This window comes from Cordyceps militaris, assembly GCF_000225605.1.
Source record: "Cordyceps militaris CM01 unplaced genomic scaffold CCM_S00007, whole genome shotgun sequence".
NCBI lineage: Eukaryota > Fungi > Ascomycota > Sordariomycetes > Hypocreales > Cordycipitaceae > Cordyceps > Cordyceps militaris.
This window is the reverse complement of record NW_006271975.1, coordinates 2,027,791-2,050,722: the sequence shown is the minus strand read 5'-3', so window position 1 is coordinate 2,050,722 and position 22,932 is coordinate 2,027,791. Positions and strand designations below refer to the sequence as shown.

The window sequence follows — 22,932 nt, the reverse complement described above, 5'->3', positions numbered from 1 at the left end:
ATTGGGGCGAGCGGCGAAATGCCCGACGATTCCCAACTGCTTCTGGCGGGTCGGTCGAGCGATATTGGCCCTTGTGCCTGGTTCTCGAGTCGCCGTCTTTCGAATAACTAACGTTAGCTCTGGTTCCGTCACCGAGAGCCACTCGACAAAATACCTAGTTGAGGCGACCCGGTCTGTAGGTAGTTTAATTACAAGCAACTGGAGCCGAGGACGGCCAGAGCGGACACGCCGACGACGTACGACCGGTGCCCAGAGCCGGCTTCTGCCCACGGCATGGCACACCGACCAAACCTGCGCGGTCTTTTTTCTGGCGCCTGCTTGGCTACAGTCTAGTTATCGTGTACAGTCTACCGGTCGCATACCTAGTTACCTCCAAACCTGCCGGTCCCAGCGTATTAGTGTGTCTCACGCATGAGCTGCTGGGGTGGACTCGGGTGCAGGGGTACACGATCAATTCTTTGATGAATCCTCATGACGTAGCGGCGCACACTGGACTTGCAGGACGAGAACGGCGCGCGCGCCCCCCTAACTAACTAGCACAGGAGAGACGACCGACGCGTCGAGCAATGTAAAAATGGCTTGGCGAGGCATTGGTTTTGGAGATGTGACGATCCTCAGCAACTGCATGGGTCATGACCGAGTCCAATTGACCAACCATCGGAAAGCACGGAAATGACGGGCGCGAGGTGAAGCGAAAATTTTGTTCGACATCATCAGCAATCTGTTCCCTCGTACTTCAAATAATAGTTACGACGGATCTGGCGGCAAGGACGGGCAACAGGGCTCCAACGCCTCGCCGTGGAGCGAATCGGCGAGAGCCAGGGCGAGCTGGATGGGGCGGCGCTTTTTGGCCACAGTAGTTGACAGGGCCGTATTATTCACTGAAGCAGCGTATTACTCCGTACAGGCCAGCGAGGAGACGCTTGTCAGCAGGCCACTACCGGTAGTGTCGTCCGCGGAGAAGTGAGACAGCCCAGCAGGTCATCGAAATTGGTACTTGGAGCCTGGCCAGGTTGGACTGTATGGCGCACGGTGTGGCTTTCTCGATTCGGAGACACAATGCGGGTAGTCTGGGGACAACCATGCAACTCGCAACGCATGTTCGTTTATTGGGTAATTGTCCATGACTCCGGCGATGCGACGCCCGGGTTGGCTGACTAGTGGGCGTCGAGGCGTGTAGGCTACCCGGCATCATCGCCAACAACTAGTTAGTGATGGCGATTGCGTCGAGAAGCAGGGATAACCACTATTCTGTTGACGATGAGAAGGAGGAGACGGATCGCCGTTCTTGTTACAGGAATGCGCATGCAAGAGGTTGGCCTCCCTGCTGCACGGACGCCCATTTCGCCGTGCAAGACAAGTCGACTTATAAGTTTCAACTTGCGCATTGAGAATTGCCCAAGCCGGCTCTTGGAGGGACTTGGCAAGACGTGTGTAAGTGGGCATATATGTCCATCTGATCTATTCTCGCCCACAAAACACCCTGACTTGAGTTGTTTTTTTGACAAATGGTCCGCGACGCCACCGGAAGCGAGAAACAAGGTTGATGAGCCGATGGCATTGGACCACACCAACAAACCAGCCTTTGGAGAGCATGCTTCAAGGGTCCAAGCTACGGCCCCTGAGACACGACTTTGCCAAGAACCTTATCACGGTGATGGACAAGTGCGACATGAATTACAAAGTGTCAGATTTTGACCTTGGGGCAGGAAACAAGGTGAAACAACGGGTGAAAAGGGGAGAACGAGGGTGAGAGAGTGAGCACGATCAGCATCATGGCGACATGGTATTTCTGGCGTGTTGCCATTTTGGGCCTCGCTCGCGCAACTTTAAATGGGAAGCGGGATATGGGGTGGGTGGTTGGGAACTTGTGTCGAGTCTGTCGCACTTTATTTCATCGTCGTCGAGGGCGCTCAGGCAAATGACACGCAAGAGACCAGGCAAAGGGATGCGAGACGTTCCATCGAGTACATGGCGCGGGAGATTGGTATCAAAGGTATCGACTGCAACTTGCTAGGCGACACTTGACAAGGAATAGTTAAGGAAGGAAAACAGGAATGGCCAAGGGGTCAGGACAAGAACCATGTAGATGGCCCCGATGATCCCGATGAGACCATCCATCTTTTGACTAATATCACGATAACAGGAAGGATGTTGCCGCCGACAATCATGAGGGGGACAAGAGACCCGAGCTCACACACATCGCGGAGCCGATATTACTACATGGTGAGGGAGAGCGCTGATTAGGTCGCGGTGAGCCCACCCGATTACCGCAGCTGCAGGCTGGGGGAGGGCAGGGTCCGTTTTGTCATCTCGCAGAACCACCAGTAGTAATGGATGATGGGAGGATCGTATCCGTCAAGAAGGAAGGACGAGGGGCGTGCGGCAGAGATGGCTCTTCTTGTTCCTGCTGTGGCGGCCAGAAAATGCCTCAGTATATTCGGGCGCCCAAGCTTTACTCGGGGACTTTGCGATAGGCGTTATTATGGTTTGGTTCGAGGGCGGTGCGGTGTCGGCCAATAACGGGCGAGCCATTTTTTTTTTTCGAATTCAAAGAGGCACTGTGCCATGAAACATTTTTATCTATGATCAACTAGTTTGTTCTTTCCGTGGTACCATGCATGGTGGCTGTCGAGTTGTCGATGGAGGCTTGCATGGCGGACGCACACACTGTGCTTCCAGAAGCCCTCGTCATGGACGCAGGTCGCACATGTAGGCACACGAGACGGACTTTGCAGCAAGGCGAGAAGCTTTTGCATCGTAGACTGCATGCTTGGCATGTCGAGTGACGATAGTGATGGCCTTTGCACCGAGCTTGAAGAAGAACTGTTGATGGTGAATTCAGCAAACCATCATGAGTTATCCATGGTTGGACCTGGCGGCTCAGCTGCAGTAGCTCCCCGGGGAAAACAGAGAGTACAGTGGCCCAGGGTGCTAATGCCGGCGCTACTGTAGGAGGTCTACAGCGGGTTTAGGACGGGGAACGAGGCCTGCCTGGAGGTAGTATCTTCTATTGGCCTCCTATTGGCCAGCTGGCGTTTGCGAATAAGCTCGCCATGTAAGGTAGACTTCGCTTCCGGCGTGGCCGAGGAAAGCCAAATTTTCTTCTACCTTTCCGTGGCGAGCCTTGGCTTTCCCAGTGGTTGCCATTTAGCCTTGTGGTGGCGGCTGGCTTGGGCGATGAAGGCGGTCGTGAAAAGCTTCTTTCTCATGACGATGCATGCGGGCTGGCTTTTATTAACTAACGTTATGTGTATTATTATTATTATTATTATTCAGTTGACCATCCTTGTATAAACAACCCACCTAGTTTGTCGACTTGGCATGCAAAACGACGTGCATAGTTTTGTTAGCCCAGCGCAGCCCGGATCGCGGGCGGTGGGGTCAGTCGGCTGGGCTCGATGGAATTCAGAGGGGGAATTACGGACGACAAGGGACTGGGAGGGGGGCTGATGGAGGTATAATGAAAACCTGGCCAATGAGCTGCTGCTTGTTTGTTTTTATTGTCGTGGTTTCCTTTGTTTGTTTGGTTGTAGCGGGCGACGACTGAAGCCATCGCAAAGGGTTCGGTGTGTGGTGTGTGGTAGCAGCATTGCTTGCTACTTCCTTTATTATTATTATGTGGGAAAGAAAGCAAGCGATGGAAGCAGCGAACGGCCGACAGCGGATCAACTCAGCACTGAGTGCTTACAGCGAGCTACGGTGAGCTACAGTGGTGATATGCCATGTTCTGTCTGCAGCAGCGCCCATTGCACAAGTTCTGTCCAGAAAGACGCACTGAGAATATGATTTTGTCCCCACTGATTGTGCCCGAAACACCAGAAACCTCCCACTCCATCGCGTTGGAACGAGACGGACGCTGCGAAAAGGTCATGAGGGCCTGAAAAGACCTTGATATATGACCAGTCGGCGGCCGGGCGCCCACGAATAAGCGAAGAGCGAACAAAAGTCCGAAATGGCCTGTGGCAATTACAGGGTGATGTGGCAACTTTGTAGCGCTCTAACCAGCCCTGTGTTTGGGCCACAGGCGCTGCTACACCCAACTAAAATCAGCGCCCCCAGCACGGAGGCTCTAGTTAGGGAACCCCTCTGTAAAGGATAAACAGAAAATAATGAAATAAAATCGCTCTCACAGCTGCGCACCGTGCGACGCCCACCTATTAATTCTTTCGTACTAACCTACTAACCATCCGGCCCCAGGCACCGATAACAACCATGGGGTGCCACTGTAAAATTTATTTTCCCAGAGGGATTTTGTCAATTGTCCGTGGACAAACGGAGATTACACTGCACGGTGAAGAGACTGACGGGCAAAATCCTGTTATCAAATGATAATAATAGAATACTATAGCTAGACAACTACCGAGAAATCTATGAGAGTATTATGCAAATGCATCCAATGGCTACGAATAGACCGCACTCCTAGTTACAACAAAGGGCATGGGAGATGCTGACAGTCACAATCGTGCAACTTTGGGGGGTGTGCGCAACCTCCTGCACAGACAATCATGACATCCACCTCCGAAGCATCACCCCTCCCCCCTCGTTATCCCCAATGCGAAAAGAAGCAGAGGAGGAAAAAAAAAAAGGCACGAAAAGTGTTAGAGTTCCCACTTACTCTGGCGCCACAAAACTCATGTCACTTTGGGGCTAAGACTAAGACCGTACCAGTGGTTAGCGTCCTCCTCGCCCCGGTCCCATCGCCATGTTTCTGCGGGCTCCAAGGTACAAGGTACAAGGGTGCCGGGATGGCATTTGCGCATGGCGCTCCCCAAGGCACTGGCGCCTCCCAAGTATCTTTGTCGCGAACTAGACCTGGTGCTGGCGAAAAGCTTCTCGGTCCTGCTTCCCAGAAGGCCCATCCCGGGCCAAAAAAATAATACACACTAGACAAACCTGTGGCCCGCCCATTGAAATACCTCCTCCCACCCTTCCCCAAGACACCTCGACTCTCTTCTTTTTTCCTCTTTTCTCTTTACCCACGAATGCGTTGCGCCTAGACGTCCACCTCATCCCTATTTCGTGCGGTGCTTGACACTACATTCTTGTTTTGTCTCCCCTTCCCTTTATTCCCCATCTTCAATCAGCCCTCTTTTTCAGCTGGTTGTTTGAGTTTCTTCCTTCAATCTTTTTCGCTTCGCTACAGTCCTAATTCGCCATTCAACCTACAAACTACCATACCCAACAAAGCTCAGCGCAAAAAATGGCTGATCGCAAAGACGTCGGCGCTCCCGCGCTCGACACCAACATCGAGTCTGGTGGCTTCGACGAGAAGAGGCACCAGCAGGCAGCCGCTGCCCCTCCCATCAAGGCTACTCCCGCCGCCGAGGACGATGACGAGGATGAGGACATTGACGCCCTGATTGAGGACCTTGAGTCCGAGGATGGCCACGCCAACGTCGAGGAAGAGGAGGAGGAGACCAACGCCGCCACCGGCCGCGTCGTCCCCGAGGACATGCTCCAGACCGACTCCCGCGTTGGTCTGACCGAGGCTGAGGTCATCCAGCGTCGTCGCAAGTACGGTCTCAACCAGATGAAGGAGGAGAAGGAGAACCTGATTCTCAAGTTCTTCGGCTACTTCGTTGGTCCTATCCAGTTCGTTATGGAGGTAAGCTTTCTATTTTCTTTCGTCTTTTTGCTGCATTTTCCGCATATGCCCGATTCTGGGCCAAGTGTCACATGTGCGAGTCTTGTCCGTTCACGTCATTTACTTGTGGCGGGAGAGCAATCGCAATATCTGTGTGCGCTTTGTCTCCTCGATTGAATGGTCGCACTGAACGCGCAAACACACTCTGCCCATGGCTTGACCCCAATTCCTCCGCAAAGAAGCCTGGCGCATTTCTGCCTCCATGTGCGGTCCGTGTTTACCCAGACAAAGAGCAAGGCTCAATGTTTTGGGCGGACGTCCCGAATTGGGACTGGCGACTTGGCCAGCATATTTTGTTGCGCGCTTTTTGTCCCGCGCAGATTACTGGTTCCACATGAGCTGTGGCGTGCCTCAGCAATTGGCTGGTCGCACATGGCCGGTGCTGATGTGGGGGCGTCGATCCGCGCTTTTCCTGATGCCTCTTTGGCCTGCGCACCTGCCGCGAACCAGCAAACGAAAAAAAGAGAGAATGCCCCACAACACCATCAATTGGCCAATTGTCGACGGCCTTTCTGCCGCTTCTCCAAACACGACAACCAGTTGCCAACCCCACGAGCCCACCGCGATCGGATAAACTCGAAAACACCGCCGTGGCCAGACGGCTCCACGCAGGTTCTTCCGGCTGCTCTAGCTGGCCTTGGCTGGCTTGGCTCGGCAGAACGGGTCACAGCCTCTCGGCTGCCACGGAGTGTCTCGAGTTTTTTCCAGCTCATCGGCTAGTGCAATTTTGTTTCAAGGATGGCGCGCTCTCGGGCGCATTCAATTTGGCCGCATTCATTGGATCCATTTTTCATTTGCATTACGCTCTCATTGAATTTTACTCATCATTTTCGGCAATGGCGTTGCTAACTATGTTTGCTTTAGGCTGCCGCTGTTCTCGCTGCCGGTCTTCAGGATTGGGTCGATTTCGGTGTCATTTGCGCTCTTCTGCTGCTCAACGCGGCTGTCGGTTTCATTCAGGAATTCCAGGCTGGTTCTATTGTCGAGGAACTCAAGAAGACCCTTGCCCTCAAGGCTGTCGTTCTCCGTGACGGCACTCTCAAGGAGATTGAGGCCCCCGAAGTTGTTCCCGGTGACATCCTTCAGGTTGAGGAAGGTACCATTATCCCCGCCGACGGCCGCATCGTCACCGAAGATGCTTTCCTCCAGGTTGATCAGTCCGCCATCACTGGTGAGTCCCTTGCTGTCGATAAGCACAAGGGCGACAACTGCTACGCTTCCTCCGCCGTCAAGCGTGGTGAGGCCTTCATCGTCGTCACCTCCACCGGTGACAACACCTTTGTTGGTCGCGCCGCTGCCCTCGTATCCCAGTCCGCTGGCGCCACTGGTCATTTCACCGAGGTTCTCAACGGCATCGGTACGACTCTTCTGATCCTCGTCGTCTTGACTCTCCTCATCGTCTGGGTTTCTTCCTTCTACCGCTCCAACGGCATTGTCGACATTCTCCGCTTCACCCTGGCCATCACCATTGTCGGTGTCCCTGTCGGTCTGCCCGCTGTCGTCACCACCACCATGGCTGTCGGTGCCGCCTACCTCGCCAAGAAGCAGGCTATTGTCCAGAAGCTTTCCGCCATCGAGTCTCTTGCTGGTGTCGAGATTCTCTGCTCGGACAAGACCGGTACCCTGACCAAGAACAAGCTTTCTCTCGCCGAGCCCTTCACCGTCGCCGGTGTTGACCCCGATGACCTCATGCTCACTGCCTGCCTGGCTGCTTCCCGCAAGAAGAAGGGTATCGACGCCATTGACAAGGCTTTCCTCAAGTCCCTCAAGTTCTACCCCCGCGCCAAGTCTGTTCTCTCCAAGTACAAGGTTCTCGACTTCCACCCCTTCGACCCCGTCTCCAAGAAGGTTCAGGCTGTTGTCGAGTCTCCCCAGGGTGAGCGCATCATCTGTGTCAAGGGTGCCCCTCTCTTCGTTCTCAAGACTGTCGAGGAGGACCACCCCATCCCCGAGGAAGTTGACAAGGCTTACAAGAACTGTGTCGCTGAATTCGCTACCCGTGGTTTCCGTTCTCTTGGTGTTGCCCGCAAGCGTGGTGAGGGTGCTTGGGAAATTCTCGGAATCATGCCCTGCTCTGACCCCCCTCGTCACGATACTGCCCGCACTATCAACGAGGCCAAGCGCCTCGGTCTCTCCATCAAGATGCTTACTGGTGACGCTGTCGGTATTGCCCGTGAAACTTCGCGCCAGCTCGGTCTCGGCACCAACGTCTACAACGCTGAGCGTCTTGGTCTCGGTGGTGGTGGTGACATGCCTGGTTCTGAGGTCTACGATTTCGTCGAGGCTGCTGATGGTTTCGCCGAGGTCTTCCCCCAGCACAAGTACGCTGTCGTCGAGATTCTTCAGCAGCGTGGTTACCTCGTTGCCATGACTGGTGACGGTGTCAACGACGCCCCCTCCCTGAAGAAGGCCGATACTGGTATTGCCGTCGAGGGTGCTTCCGATGCTGCCCGTTCCGCCGCCGATATTGTTTTCCTCGCCCCCGGTCTCGGTGCCATCATTGACGCTCTCAAGACTTCCCGCCAGATTTTCCACCGCATGTACGCCTACGTTGTTTACCGTATCGCTCTGTCCCTGCACATGGAGATCTTCCTTGGTCTCTGGATTGCCATTCTCAACCGCTCCCTGAACATTGAGCTTGTCGTCTTCATTGCCATTTTCGCCGATATCGCTACCCTTGCCATTGCCTACGACAACGCTCCCTTCTCCCAGACCCCCGTCAAGTGGAACCTGCCCAAGCTCTGGGGTATGTCCATCTTCCTCGGTGTTGTCCTGGCTGTCGGTACCTGGATTGCCCTCACCACCATGCTCGCCAACGACCGCAACGGTGGTATTGTCCAGAACTTTGGTAACCTTGATGAGGTTCTCTTCCTCGAGATCTCCCTCACCGAGAACTGGCTCATCTTCATCACCCGTGCCAACGGTCCCTTCTGGTCGTCCATTCCTTCGTGGCAGTTGTCCGGCGCCATTCTGGTCGTCGACATTATCGCCACCCTATTCTGTATCTTTGGTTGGTTCGAGCACAACCAGCAGACCTCCATTGTCGCCGTTGTCCGTATCTGGATCTTCTCCTTTGGTATCTTCGCCATCATGGGTGGTCTCTACTACTTCATGCAGGGCTCTGCCGGCTTCGACAACATGATGCACGGCAAGTCCCCCAAGAAGGACCAGAAGCAGCGTTCTCTGGAAGACTTTGGTATGTACTCTTCTCTTCAACATACAAGACACAATTTGCTAACAGTTCACAGTTGTCTCCCTACAGCGCGTCTCGACTCAGCACGAGAAGTCTCAGTAAATACCAAATTGGCACATACCCGCACGCCCATTCGGCTGCTCTTTTCGTCTTCTCTCTGTTTAAATTTTGCATTGTATGAGTCGTTTCGAGTATGAGACGCGTCCGAGTGGTTGAATGGCGAAGTGCGACTTTTCATACCCTAGACCTCCGTCTTTTTTAGACCATTAATGATAAAAAGTAAAAATACTCTTGATCTATGATTGTGATTGTTTGGTTGTGCACACTGTCTGAAGTCTCTCGTGGGTTGGTTGCTGTAAGCCCAAATTTGTAAAAGTCACGTGACTTCTGGGACATGAGCCTTCGATGGCTCACACTTGTGTCTACATCCAAATAACGTACATGAAATCTGATGACCTGAATTTTTCATCTACCAATATTATTTACGCCATGAATATACCGCATGCGGCCGACCGGCTGTCCACCACTCACGAATTCTGAAAGGACGGCACGGAAGCCGTGTCTCTAGCCTATCCATCTACACTGACAATTCACAGCCAACACTTTCTTCACCATGGCTCCCGAGCTTCCTGGTTACTATTTCGGTATGACCATCTTTTTACTCTACAACACACCCCCCGTCGCCCATGCTAAAGAGAGCCATACAGACGCCGCCAAGAACAAGTACTTTAAAATCGAGCAAGCCCACACCGCGCCCCCTGCGGCCTCGTGGTCCGCCGACGCTGTCAAGCGACGTCGCCTGGAAGACGCGGCCGCGGACGCGACCCGGCGACGGGCGCGGCTCATGCGGCGGCACGTGCAGCGCAACGCCGCGTGGGAAGGCGATCTGGTGGCGCGGGGCCTGCTGCGGCGGGAGGTTCTGGGCGTCGACGACGAGGGCACGCTGGTGGCGGCGGCGTGGGCGCGCGGGACCGTGGACAAGGGGAACGTGCCGTTTTCCGCGGCGCGGACGCAGGGCAGGAGTGCGAACATGCCGTGTTTATATGTTGGCGGGGAGGATGCCAAGACGGGCTTGGGCGTGGCCTATGCGAGTATGTTGTTCCTCCTTCTTCTTCCCTCCTGCTCCTGACTTGAACCGCTTTGTGCTGACGAGCAGCACACAGCTCTGGATGAGGAGACGCTGGTAGGGAGCTATATTGCTACTGACGACAACGATACGTACGCTTTTTGCTGGGATGCCGAAACGAGGGTTATGGACTGATGATTTGCTTTGTAGAATATCGTTTTCGAGAACCGCACCGGCGAGTTCTGGTCGTCGGCAGGGAATGCTCCGTACTGAAATGATTCGCTGCCCGCAAATGTCGTCGATTCGGTACCACCGGCCCTCGCACAAGATGCTGCTCACCTCGCGCGAGCCGGACCATGCCTGCGGGGTGTACCTGTTTTCGCCGCTGCTGTCCGACGACGACGACGACGACCAGCGTCCACAATGGCTGCTGGGCGAGAGTACGTTGTTCTTCCCCTCTTCCCTATTCTCTTCTACTCAGGGGGGGTGTAAAATGTAGGCTGACCTTATTTTCGCACAGCCAGCCACTACCAGAGACTGTCCTTTCAGCACCGTTCCCGCACCGAGTGGCTCGTCCACCAGTCCACCCCCGCGCCGGCCTCCTCCCCGGACCTGCTCTGCGTCCTCGGCACCAACGCCGGTCTCGTCCGCGTGCTCTCCAACGAGACGCTGTCGCCCCTCGCCCCGCCTCCCAGCACCGCCACCAAGCACATCCCGCAGGAAACCTTTACCCAGGACTTCCTGCACCACCACCCGCAGGTGCTCCTCGCCGGCGGCCGGCGCGCCCGGCTGTGGCTGGCCGATCTCCGCGCGCCCACGGCGCACTGGCGCTCGACGCACACCGCCGGCCCCGTCACGCACCTGCGCAGCATCGCGGAGACGCACATGGTGCTCGCGGCCGGCCTGCGGAGCTCCATGGTGGCGTACGACGCGCGCTGGCTGCCGCGGCCCGTGCTGCGCTACGAGGGGTACAAGAACGAGGCGCACGTGCATACCGGGTGGGACGTGTGCGAGACGCTGGGCCTGGTGGCGGCCGCGCAGGAGGATGGCACCGTGCGCCTGTTTTCGCTCAAGAGCGGCAGGGGGCTGGGCGGGCTGGGCGGCATCAAGACGGATACGCCGGTGCGGGCGCTCGCGTTTCGGAGGATGCCGAGGGAACGCCTGCCGAGCTTGTTTGTGGGCGAGGGCTCGCTCCTGAGAAAGTTTTCGCTCGGGGTGCGCGAGCTTGGCGACGAGGGGTGAGTGAATGGGGCGGTCTGGGTAGGAAATCATAAAGTTGGAAATACAGCGACGCTGATTTTGGACATTGTAGTGGAAGCTAACGGAGGCAGAGGCTGGAAATATGGACTGGAGCAAAGTCACAGATCAAGATACCCCTTGACATGATGTATTAAAAATGAGCTTTCAATTCAGAGCGGTTGTATTTTAAACCCAAACACCCCAGACGTGTGTCCCGCCAAACTCCTTACCTAATCACCATTTCGAAGCCCAGAAACTACAAAAAAAGAAATCATGATACAAATCAGTTTACACCCCCCCGGCGACACCGCCTACGCCCCCGTCCGCCACTGATGACGTGGCCGCCGCCCGCACCTTTGCCAGCTCAGCTTCTGGCACGTTGCCTGTGTCCGCCAGGCCGGGAAAGGCCTTTGCAAAGGCAGCGCCGAGCTTCCAATTGTCCAAGTTCCTCAGATGGCGCTCAAAGACGGGATTGATCATGAGCTCCTCGGAGTGGGGGCTCTGGAGCAGGGTGTCGGTATCGTGATACGGCCAGGAGAGCGTCAGCGTGGTCGTGTACGCGACGGAGAAGTCGTCAAACGGGTAGAGGCCCGAGGCGTGGTCGCGCACGAGCACGGCGCGCATGCGGGGGAACGGCAGGTGGTCGATCCAGGCCGGGTGCGGCGGAGCGCGGAGCTGGGCGCGCAGCGGGCGCGCCCAGCGCGGCAGCCGCTCGTAGTTGCCGCGCGTGGGGCTGACCTGCCAGCGCATGAGGAGGAACATGAGGTAGAGGACGGCGACGCGCTCGGGCAGGCCCGAGATGGCGGGGAACTTGGCGAGGATGTCGGTGAAGACGCGCGAGAGCGGGTGCGCGCACGCGCTGTGCGCCGGGTTGAGCAGCGACGACACCGACGGGTACCGCGGCCCGAGGACCTCGTGCGTCGGCAGGCCCTCGGCGGCCCGCTGCCGGCGCTCGTGCAGGAAGTCGAGGAGGAGGGCGTCGAGCGGGCACGTCGGCGGCGTGGTGCGCACGGGGCAGGCGTACCGCAGGATCGTCGGCGGCCCGCTGCCCGTGTCCATGGCCTCGTCGGCGTTGCTGGCCGCGTCCTCGTCGTCGCCGTCGTCGCCGGCCGCGGACGTGGTGTTGTCGGCGTAGGCCGGGTAGCCGGAGAAGAAGGCGCTGGTGTAGGTGGTATTGGGCTGCCACTGGGGCGCGGACGAGGACACGGTGGACGGCCCGGGCGAGGCGCTGCCGCTGCCGGCGACGGACGGCGCTTGCTGCTGCTGCTGTTGTTGTTGGTGGTGTTGCTGCTGGGTGTATACGTTTGGGTAGCGGTAGGTGGCTGGCAGCGTGTCGGCGGCGGCGGCGGCCTGGATGCGCGCGACGTGGTGGCTGGCGTCGAGGAGAAAGCCGAGACCGAGCCGCTCCGGACCCATGTCGAGACCGTGCCGGAGCTGCTCCCGCTGCTGATCGAGGTCGTTGAGCCGCTGCGTGACGTGTCCGTTGGTCGTTGTTGGTACGGTTGTCGTTGTCGGCTGGCCGGGCGGCGGCGGCGAGTGCGTGCGTCTGTTGTGGTTGCTGTCCGGTTCTGCCATCCCTCGGGTGCCGGTACTTTGAAGCTGCTGCTGGTGTTCCGCGCCTGGTGATAATCGGTCTGTCAGCGCGCGCTTTCTTCGTCAAGAGGGGAGCCAATTGGCCCAAAAAAAAGGGAACGAACTGATGAGGGGCTGCAGCATGCCAACCACGGCGGCGAGCCGCTGGCGCATCTCGGCATTCTCCCGCTCGACGGCCGCCTTGGCCTCGAGCGCGGCCTGCAGCTCCTGGTACGGCTCTAGTCCGGTGAGCTCCGCGATGCGGCGCTCCAGCGTCTGGATCTGGTTCTTTGTGCGCTCGCGAATGGCTCTCTGCGCTTCTCGGTCTGGATAGCCGGGGTTAGTTTGGCAGTAGCAGGGGTGAGCAGAAAGGCGCAACAAAACGAGAAGCATACCGTTGGCGCGCTTCTTGGCCAGCTGCTCCGGGGTGAGGTTGGCGACGCCACGGCTGCTGGCGGCGCCGAGTTTCCTCTTCTTAGCCGCCGTGGCCGACCCGGTGTCCTCGTTTTGGTGGCTACTGGGTGTTTGGGCGGCGTCGCTCTCGTCTAGAGGCCGACTCTCCCGGCGATGAGGCCCGTCGTCTCCGTCACCCCCGGCTGCCTCGGCCGACGGTGCCTGCGTTGACTGCCGGACCATGTGCAAGGCCTTTTTTGGTTGAGTTCTTTTTTTTTGTACCTTGCCAGGGTTGGGGAGGGCGATGCGCGCCGCGCGCGCGTGGGCGTGGCAGTGTGTGGCCCGACGTTGCCAATGGAAGGGCTGGGCTGGGCTGGGGCCCCCCTTGGAAAGATCTGGGCAAGATCTGGATATTCCGATGGCGATGCCGTTTCGCACGCGCAGTCTCTTTTGCCCTGATCCAGGCAACCCTGCATGGGGGATAGAGGAAACCAAGGGCCAGGTTCAAATCGCCTGATTGCGATTCGTGTGTCTTTGAGAGTGGAGCCGCCGCGCCGCACTCAATCGGGCAGCGGGCAGAAACGAAGCTGTAGGCTATTTGACCTGCCACTGAGCTTGACTGAGGCATCTATGAGTAAAACATACCCCTTTTCTGGAGAGAAGAGAATAAATTGCCTATTTTTTCGATTTTGACCTGCGTATTACGGCTCAGGTACGGAGTACGCTCAATCACTTGCAGACTGGTCATTTGGCGTCTACTCGGATTGATTACGTAATTGACGATATTTCGATTGACTGATCGGGAATGCAGATGGTGGGGGCGGACAAGGCTCGGAAGTCGTTGTTGGGGAAATCACTTGAGGGTATCCAGCCGGCGCCTGTTGAAAAAAGAAGAAAAAAAAAGGAAGAAAGAAAATTACTGCAAGTGATAGCAGGACGACAGTATAGAAATATTATGCCGCTCATCGCAATCATGATGACCGCTAATGACAGAAAATTCATGCTCTCAGTTGCGGTCAGTGCAAAACTGCCGGAAATAGCCGTCGAACTATCTTTAGGAGCGTTGAAAACGGTCAACGTGTCTTCCATACATCTCATTCAGTATTCGCGGCTGATGGTTACTAGGTTGAACATTTCACGTTATCAGGGATGTCCCCTTTTAGTATATTGCTAGCGACGGTAGGTGTTGAAAAGGTGCAGAACCGCTGCTCGTGCATAATATGCTGAGCAAGACAAGCGGTGCATATATTTTACGAAAACCCGAGACGGTAATCTGCGTCAGAATTCGCTTGGGAGTAATTTGTATAGTTAGCCTGTCAGACCCGTCTTGGCTTCAGGTCAGCGTTGGTAATGTGCGGGGGCTGCGAGCTTATTCCATCAAGAGCCTTATACCATGATAAGATGGTTACACCCAACCCAGCATCGGCACTGGTTCGAAGAGCAGGCGGTAGTAGGGTGCAAGTGTGTCCGAATCACGGTTGGCGCTGGTCATCAGGACGCGGGAGGATAATCCGCAGGCATCCGTGTAGTAAGATGTTCCACAGGGGTCTCGCATAGGCGACGGGCACTGAGGCCGGGCCGTGTTCGCGGCATGGTTCCGTCGATACGAATATTGGCCGAGTTGGGAATCCAGCCCGCTGGCCATCTGCCGACTGGTCTAGGTCTGGGTATTGGCTGGCGTAGTCAGCCACATTACTACCTACTCCGAGACAAAGAGTGCAGGGGAGGGAGGGCAGGGCGCAGGATAGCGGTGCCGTTGAGAAGCGAAAGAAGATGAAAGGAGAGGAGGAACTCTAATTCTTACAAGGAGGAGGAAAATAAATAGCAAGACTCGGCGGATCGGATCGCTCATCGAAGAGGCCAAGACTCGGGGTAATACAGAGGAGGCTCAGTACGCGATGGAGCGTGAGCACCGGAGTTGCCTTATTTTGTCGGTTGGGAGCTACCTAGGTAACTAGTTGTTATGAGCTACTGGCAGGTGATGAGATGGAGGCTTGATGCTTCGATGCAGGTAGGGACTCTGAAGTACTGATTCATCGTACGCCGACTTGGGCTTGAGCACACGAGGCAGTGGATGAATGCACAATGCACATCGCGAGCGGGTTGCTGCGAGCTGCCAGATGAGATTTGCCGAGTCTGCGGAGCAGCGAGGATTTGCTCGAGTCTGGCTGCAAGCTGGCGGGGTACGGGCGACACGCAGCCAAAAGAGCTGCAGGAGACTGGAAGCGGCAGATTTGAGCCATTTTATCTCGTCGCAGAGACGGCGCCGGCAAAGCAAGGGAGGTGACATGGTGATGGGAGTTGCTGCCAGGAGCATGCAACAACGGGGGGTGGTGGAGGGACAGGGCCAGGCTGAAGTGAACCTGTGTCATGGGGCAGCGCGGCCGGGACCTGCTTTGGTGGGACAAGTGTAGGCGTACTTGGTACTTGATATTGGAGTGTCGGGGGGTTGATGTTCCTTTTGGTCGACAAATGTTGTCACAACGTAGAAAGGAAGAGGGAATTAATTCGTAGTGAACAAGAACGCGTTTGCACGGCTACCTCGCGCCGACCGGATAACGCCCCCCAGCTGGCCAGGCTGCAGCCCCGGACGGCCGCGATGGTGGGCTTGTACCTGGATGGAAGCACAGCCGAAAGTACCTTTTGTCCGGCCGGGCGAAATTGAGTCGATGCCGGCGACCAGGTCCTCGAGAGTCAAGACTGGAACCAAAAAAAATAAACCTACATTCGTACAGAGTATAGCGTCTTGGATGGGTCCGCGGGGAGGTTTCACTTATTCGCCGATTGATAAAATGAGTGTCTTTGTGCTTTTGTCTCTCTTTTTTTTCCTTGTACAGAGTGCTGGCGAGAAGTTGTGTTGACAGTTGGTTGAGGCCTCGGAGAAATGGAGGACCGGAGTAGTGCAGCAGTTGCACCAAGACAGCTTATAATTATAGCGCACTTGGACGTGGCAAGGCCGGGAAGGCTGGAGCTTGGCAAGAGGAAAGGCTGGAAGGCTGGGACAAAAGGTACCTCTCCCCACCATGACCCCAAGGTACTGGTCGCAATGTAACCCATGTAACCCATGTAACCCCAGCACTTGCGCCCCTCCAATCCTTCCAATCCCTATTAATTTATACAGGCGGGCAACCAACTGCGGCCCAGGTAATCCACGGCAGTCTGGTCATGGACAGCTAAGCTAAGCTAAGAAAAGGTACCTCGACAATCCTACTCCGCGCCATACTACGTGCCTTCCTTGCTAGTCGCGGCTTGTTCCAGCTTGTCGGAGTAGAGGCTCCCACTCTCCTCTCCCACCCTCCCGCAATATAAAGCTTCACATCATCCCCATCCTCTCCAACTTGCGTCCTGTCCCCTTTCTGCTCTCCGATTCTCCTCTCTCATACCACCGCCTACTCTCTTATTAGTACAAACCACTTCCCTTTCTTCTTCATCACCGGCAACCGCCCTCTGCGTCGCTCTACCAACTTCTACCTGCATACCCGCGTACCCCGCGCCTCCATCGCTGCACGCACAACACCACAACGTCGCATCGCGAGTCGCCAACATGGCTGCTGAACAACACAAGGTCCAGGAGGCCATTGCCGCCCTCAGTACGTTCTCGACTTGCCAGCTGCTGAGAGTTGAATCCTCCACAGCTGCAGCTTCTTGAAACCGCAAACCTGCTAACGCAACTCCTAACTAGGCCCTCCCGAAAAGATGCTCGCCAGTACGCTCGCCCCGTCCCCCCTTCTCGCCTGCAATCTGATGTAACCAGGACCTCTTTTTTTTTATTTTCTTACTGACATGGCGACATAGAGCACCCTAGCAAGCCCCACCTTACCAGTAAGTCGACCCCTCTACTTTTTTGCGCCTCGCTCTGCTGCAGCCGTTTGGAGGGAGCGCGTGCTGTGAAAATTGGTGACCTTGGTGCCGAAGCCGGAGTGGCACAATTCGCAGTCGAACGATTCCGTCACTTCTACGTTGCGTTGCCGTTTCCGCGTTGCCACTCATCACCAGTCTTGCGATGACCCCTCCCCCACTACCTTCACCCCACGCTTAGCTTCCTCCAACAACGAGCTAGCTTCCACCACAGCTTCCGCCCGTCCGGTCAAGCCCTCCTCGGCTAACCCCTTCTCCCTTAGACACCGAAGAGTACCAGAAGCTCTACAAAGAGTCCATCACAGAGCCCAACAAGTTTTGGAGCACCAAGGCCCGCGAGCTGCTCTCCTGGAGCCGCGACTTTGAGACTGTCTCAAGTGGCTCGCTCCAGGGCGGCGACACCAAGTGGTTCATCGAGGGTGAGCTCAATGCCTCGTACAACTGCGTCGACCGCCACGCCCTCAAGGACCCCAACCGCGTTGCCATCATCTACGAGGCCGACGAGGCCGAGGATGGCCGCAGTGTCACCTACTCGGAGCTCCTTCGCGATGTCTGCAAGGTCGCCTGGACCCTCAAGAAGATGGGTGTCAAGAAGGGCGACACCGTTGCCATCTACCTCCCCATGATTCCCGAGGCCATTGTCGCCATTCTTGCTTGCGTCCGCCTCGGTGCCGTCCACTCCGTCGTCTTTGCCGGCTTCTCCGCCGACTCTCTGCGCGATCGCGTCATCGACGCCGACTCCCGCGTTGTCATCACCTCGGACGAGGGCAAGCGCGGTGGCAAGCTTATTGGTACCAAGAAGATTGTCGACGACGCTCTCAAACAGTGCCCCAACGTCCACAGCTGTCTTGTATTCCGCCGCACCGGCACCGAGGTCCCCATGCAGGAGGGTCGCGATGTCTGGTGGCACGATGAGGTCGACAAGTGGCCCAACTACATTGCCCCCGAGCCCATGAACTCGGAGGATCCTCTCTTCCTCCTTTACACCTCTGGCTCTACTGGCAAGCCCAAGGGTGTCATGCACACCACGGCTGGTTACCTCCTAGGCTGTGCCTTGACTGGAAAGCACGTCTTTGATATTCACGAGGGCGACCGCTACTTTTGCGGTGGTGATGTTGGCTGGATTACTGGCCACTCTTACGTCGTCTACGCCCCTCTACTGCTCGGTGTCACTACCGTCGTCTTTGAGGGTACTCCCGCCTACCCCAACTTCTCCCGCTACTGGGACATTATCAACAAGCACCAGGTCACCCAGTTCTACGTTGCTCCCACCGCCCTGCGTCTACTGAAACGCGCTGGCGATGAGTGCGTTACTGGTGAGATGAAGCACCTCCGTGTCCTGGGTTCCGTTGGTGAGCCCATTGCCGCCGAGGTCTGGAAATGGTACTATGACATTGTCGGAAAAAAGGAATGCCAGGTTGTCGATGTAAGTATGTTGGATAACCCGACCTAAATTCTGCTGACCTGTTAGACCTACTGGCAAACCGAGACCGGCTCCCACGTCATCACGCCTCTTGCCGGTGTCACTTCCACCAAGCCCGGCTCCGCTTCGCTGCCTTTCTTCGGCATTGAGCCCGCCATCATCGACCCCATCTCCGGCGAGGAGATTCACGGCAACGACGTTGAGGGTGTTCTAGCCTTCAAGCAGGCCTGGCCCAGCATGGCCCGTACCGTCTACGGTGCCCACAAGCGCTACATGGACACGTACTTTAACGTATACCCCGGTTACTACGTGCGTATCCCGCCTATATTGCCTGCGACACAAGCTAATTTCAATAGTTCACCGGTGATGGTGCCGCCCGTGATTACGAAGGCTTCTACTGGATCCGCGGCCGCGTCGACGACGTTGTCAACGTTTCCGGTCATCGTCTCTCCACCGCCGAGATTGAGGCCGCCCTCATCGAGCACTCGGCCGTTGCCGAGGCCGCCGTCGTGGGCGTCAGCGACGAGCTGACCGGCCAGGCCGTCAACGCCTTTGTCGCCGTCAAGGAGGGCAACGAAATCACCGATGCGCTGCGCAAAGAGTTCATCATGCAGGTCCGCAAGAGCATCGGCCCCTTTGCCGCTCCGAAGGCCGTCTTTGTCGTTACCGACCTGCCCAAGACGCGCTCCGGCAAGATTATGCGTCGTATCCTGAGAAAGATCCTCGCCGGCGAGGAGGACCAGCTGGGTGACACTAGCACTGTACGTATCCTGCAGGATCTGTTTTGCCTTTTTTTTTTAATACTGACCGTTGATAGCTCTCCGATCCATCCGTTGTCGACCAGATTATTGCGACCGTCCATGAATCCCGTGGCAAGAAATAAATATACATGAGAAAAAAAATGAAAAAAGCCGAAAATAGAAACAGGATGGTGGTGGAGATTTCGAGCTCCAATTGATACCAAGATCTGCCAATCTGATTTATCCTTGCGCCGGTAGTAAATTGCTATTCTGCACGACGGTCATGGACCTGTTTTGGATTTTCTGAGGTATTGATGTGCAATGACTTTATATTTGGAATACGAGTTACTTATTCTCCCTTGACTACTGCGCCTGCGCTTTGTAAAGACTGCGTGCCTCTGTATTGTCGTATTGTCAAGGCACTGTTTCCCGACCGAGCAGCATATCCCACGTCGGAATCAGACTCATGTCGTACTCGCCCTCGGCCGCCTGTCCATCATACCGATGCGCCTCCTTTTTCCTCTTTACATAGGCCGTGCATGCATCCCTCTGCTCCTCCCAGTCACGGCCCAGTACATTGCGCCCCAGCACATGCTTCTCCTGCTCCAGCCTCGCGAGCGCCTCCCTCACCCAGCCGACGCAGTTCCATCCCTGCACCTCGCCGGCACGCACCGGCACGGCGCGCAGTATCTGCAGCAGCTTCTCCCGCTGCACCACCTTGGCGACGCAGACGCGTGCGAGGAGCGGCATGCTGCGCTCAGGCGGCACGCGGCGCTCCTCAAACACCCATGTCGATGTGCCGCCGGCGACTCCTCCTCCTCCTTCCGACAGCGTCTCTTTGGCGTGCAGGATGACGTGGTCGGACGAGCACGCGTGCGAGCCTTTGGGCGCGAGGACAAGCGACCAGTGGTATCTGCGGGGTTAATTTGTTGGTTGGGTGAAAGGAGGAGGCGGGGGAGGGGGTACCTCTCTTGGCCAAGCGGCGTATGGACGGTGCCGCCGCGCGGGTGCAGCGCAATGTATAACCGGTCCTTGTTGGATGGCATGGATGCGGTCAAGGAGGGATGAGAGAAGTCTGAAAGGGGGGGGAAATGGGTGGGAGGGGGATCGTAAAGGAATATGCCAGCGGTGAGGCACATTGCATGGGCTCAGGTGACGAGCAATGTCGACGACATGATTGACAACCTGGCACCAAAAAAAAAAGCGCCAACTCTTTCATAACCTATTCGAATCTACCTCATCCTTTGTTATATCTCAATTCCCCCGATCCAAGTATGTAATACTGCCTTTTGGGGGGTGCGCCAACGAATACCCCGACGCAAAGTCGTAGTCCACCACAATCATCCTCATGCACGCCCGAAGCTGCGGCCCGCACCGTCTTCCTCTCCACGTCTCTATACCCGTCTATTTCCCGCGTCAACAAGCTCTTAATATGCCCCTATTAACATGTAGAAGTGGTAATGTACCAACACACAACGTATATATCCTGTGAGTCGTCAGACGTACTGTGGTCAAGGCTACGTAGTGCTGCGCCAATGTAGACGCAACGGACTTGGGCAGTTCCATATTTAGAACCCCCGAAAGGATCGAAAGACGACCTCCGAGGGGATGCATCACCGCAAGTGCCACTTTCGGCTCCCTTCCGGAGCCCGCCGGCCCCACCTGCCGATCCCCGACAAGCCTCCGTGACAACAAGTGGGAAAAAGCCATGTCAGAACAGAATAGATTGACTCAAGCTACTTAATCAGCAATGATTCTTCATTCAGCAAATGATAGTGTTGCGCCCCTTCTGGCATGCACTAGACCAGATTAAACACCTGATACCGGTGCTCACCTTGGTCCAGCTGGCCCTCCATCATGTCCTCCACAAAGGCCTGACCCAGGTACTGATACGCGCCGCCAGCCGGATCCGGTCGGAGGAGAGTAGGTACGGTATTTCCCACCAGTGCCGTGACTACATCCCCCGGCTGGGTCAGGTAAGGCCCCAGCCCGACCCTGCCATCCTCGGTCACGAACAGCGTGCGGTTGCGTGTAAGCTCCAGAGCTCGATCCTGCGCCACTTTCACAAACGCATCTACCTGTCCCTGCGAAGACTCATCCTCTCCCGCCTCCGGTATTATCTGCATCCAGGCAATGGCCAGCGCGGAAAGGTCCCTGGCTGGTATGGGCTGGCGGCGCAGCAGACTGCCGCAACATTCGTGGTATCCGTCGAGCAGTGTGGATCCGTTGCTCATCGTGGTATTACGGCGGTAGTCCGTGGTAATGGTACGCCAAAGGCGTGTCTCAACTGTTTCATTGCTGTCCTCCGGAACGTCGGGGGCATAGAGATTCATAAACTCCAGCATGTCCTCGACGCACGCCACGCGATCATGCTGCAGCGCACAAGATAAGGCAGCAGCCTGTTGCTCCGTGTTGTGACTAGAGTCGAAAAGCCGCAGAGCACGCCTGACAACCCCGCAGACGTATCCATGCCTCTGCAAGATGTACCCGTCAAGGATAGTGAGATCGGTCATGGTCTTCGGTGACTGGAAGAGGTAAAAGGAGCTGTCGTAGCTAATAGGATCTTGTATACCGAGGCGGCCGATACGGCTCCAGTCGGGCACCCAGGTGGGCAGGCCGCCAATGTCCTTGGGAAAAGAGGCCAACTCCAAAATCACACGCTCCGCATTACCGCGGAACATGGCCACCGTTGCCTCTGTGTACACGTCTCGCGTCGTCTTTGAATAATCGACATGGATACCGAGGCTAACTCGGTCTGAGGCAGCGCCGAGAAGGGCAAAGATGACGTCCCTTGGATCAGTCGCCAAGTAAAACGGGCCGTTCAAACCAGGCGCGTTGCGCGTGGACGCCCAGTGGGTGAGGAACCAATGCAGCGTCGTGCTCAACTTCATGGAGACCATTTCCTGGCCCACGCACATCATGTGGCCGCCAACGCCAAGCATGGCATTGTACGCCGAGCTGGGCGTGAAATAGCAGTCGTCCCCAACAGGCGGCAAATTGCCGCGCCAGGCACGAACTCTACCCAGCGCGCGCATGATGGCATAAAAATGGTGCAATTCTATGGTATTGTCTCCGCACACAATAATACCACGCTTGGCGAGCGCCAGCTCCTGGATGATCCAGCATCGTTTCCAGTGAGGGCGGCGCGACAGGGCGTCGATGGCATCGTGCAGGCGCTTTCCGTATATTTTTTCTGCCAAAACGAGTCTACGGATAAATCGCTGTGCCTGGGGCGAAAGGTTCGGAAAGGTGGCGTCCTCGTGGGTGTCATTGAAGAACAGACCGTGGCCAGGATAAATGCCAACATCGACGGCTTCCCATCCAAACGAGCGGAGAAGGTCAAACAAATAGTCGCTGTCGTTGGCTGCGGGCCCCATGCAGAACAAGACAGAGTCGGCCGAGGCAAAGACGTTGTGCATCTGCGCCACCTGCCAGTTCCTCTCGTTTTGGTCTTCCATGTTGATGCAGAGGGCGTCGATCCAAAGCCAGGTATCACTGCTAGACACGGTGTGGATCTGCTCGAGGGCAAACTGCAAGTTGCTGGAAATGTAGCGCCTGGTTCCATTAATGGTGATTGCGAAAGGCGTGATGTTGGGTGCTCTCATCGGGCTGCCCCAGCTATACGAGATGGCCTGGTACGGCGGTAGGAAGTTAAGAGAGACATTGGACATCTCAAAATCAGAGACGGGCCCCGAGGGAGCGAGGCATAGAGGCCGCATCAGCCGTATTTCGGCATTTTCTCGACTAAGCTGATGATAATACATTTTGGGATGAAGAGGTATACCTGCAGACCAACATGGT

The 22,932-nt window shown here is 56.3% G+C and overlaps 5 protein-coding genes across 5 annotated transcripts; 3 read left to right on the top strand and 2 right to left on the bottom strand.

Annotated features, from left to right (window-relative positions):
- Positions 1 to 5,203: 5,203 nt before the first annotated feature.
- Positions 5,204 to 8,942, top strand: CCM_08873 (Plasma membrane ATPase (Proton pump); the record flags this gene model as incomplete). The annotated part of the gene is made up of 3 exons (XM_006674009.1): positions 5,204 to 5,608; positions 6,512 to 8,843; positions 8,896 to 8,942. The coding sequence occupies 3 exons, from the start codon at positions 5,204 to 5,206 to the stop codon at positions 8,940 to 8,942; spliced, it is 2,784 nt and encodes a 927-aa protein (XP_006674072.1).
- Positions 8,943 to 9,453: 511 nt separating this feature from the next.
- On the top strand, positions 9,454 to 11,148 carry CCM_08872 (WD40 repeat-like-containing domain; the record flags this gene model as incomplete). Its single annotated transcript, XM_006674008.1, has 4 exons — positions 9,454 to 9,931; positions 10,004 to 10,058; positions 10,117 to 10,346; positions 10,427 to 11,148. The coding sequence occupies 4 exons, from the start codon at positions 9,454 to 9,456 to the stop codon at positions 11,146 to 11,148; spliced, it is 1,485 nt and encodes a 494-aa protein (XP_006674071.1).
- A 285-nt stretch (positions 11,149 to 11,433) lies between these two features.
- On the bottom strand, positions 11,434 to 13,353 carry CCM_08871 (bZIP transcription factor; the record flags this gene model as incomplete). Its single annotated transcript, XM_006674007.1, has 3 exons — positions 11,434 to 12,764; positions 12,843 to 13,043; positions 13,113 to 13,353. 3 exons carry the CDS (start codon positions 13,351 to 13,353, stop codon positions 11,434 to 11,436), a joined length of 1,773 nt encoding a protein of 590 aa, XP_006674070.1.
- A 2,641-nt stretch (positions 13,354 to 15,994) lies between these two features.
- On the top strand, positions 15,995 to 19,274 carry CCM_08870 (acetyl-coenzyme A synthetase; the record flags this gene model as incomplete). The annotated part of the gene is made up of 6 exons (XM_006674006.1): positions 15,995 to 16,118; positions 16,515 to 16,700; positions 17,232 to 18,394; positions 18,440 to 18,700; positions 18,748 to 19,152; positions 19,209 to 19,274. 6 exons carry the CDS (start codon positions 15,995 to 15,997, stop codon positions 19,272 to 19,274), a joined length of 2,205 nt encoding a protein of 734 aa, XP_006674069.1.
- A 1,656-nt stretch (positions 19,275 to 20,930) lies between these two features.
- CCM_08869 (HET domain protein) lies at positions 20,931 to 22,895 on the bottom strand (the record flags this gene model as incomplete). Its single annotated transcript, XM_006674005.1, has 1 exon — positions 20,931 to 22,895. The coding sequence occupies one exon, from the start codon at positions 22,893 to 22,895 to the stop codon at positions 20,931 to 20,933; it is 1,965 nt and encodes a 654-aa protein (XP_006674068.1).
- Positions 22,896 to 22,932: the final 37 nt, after the last annotated feature.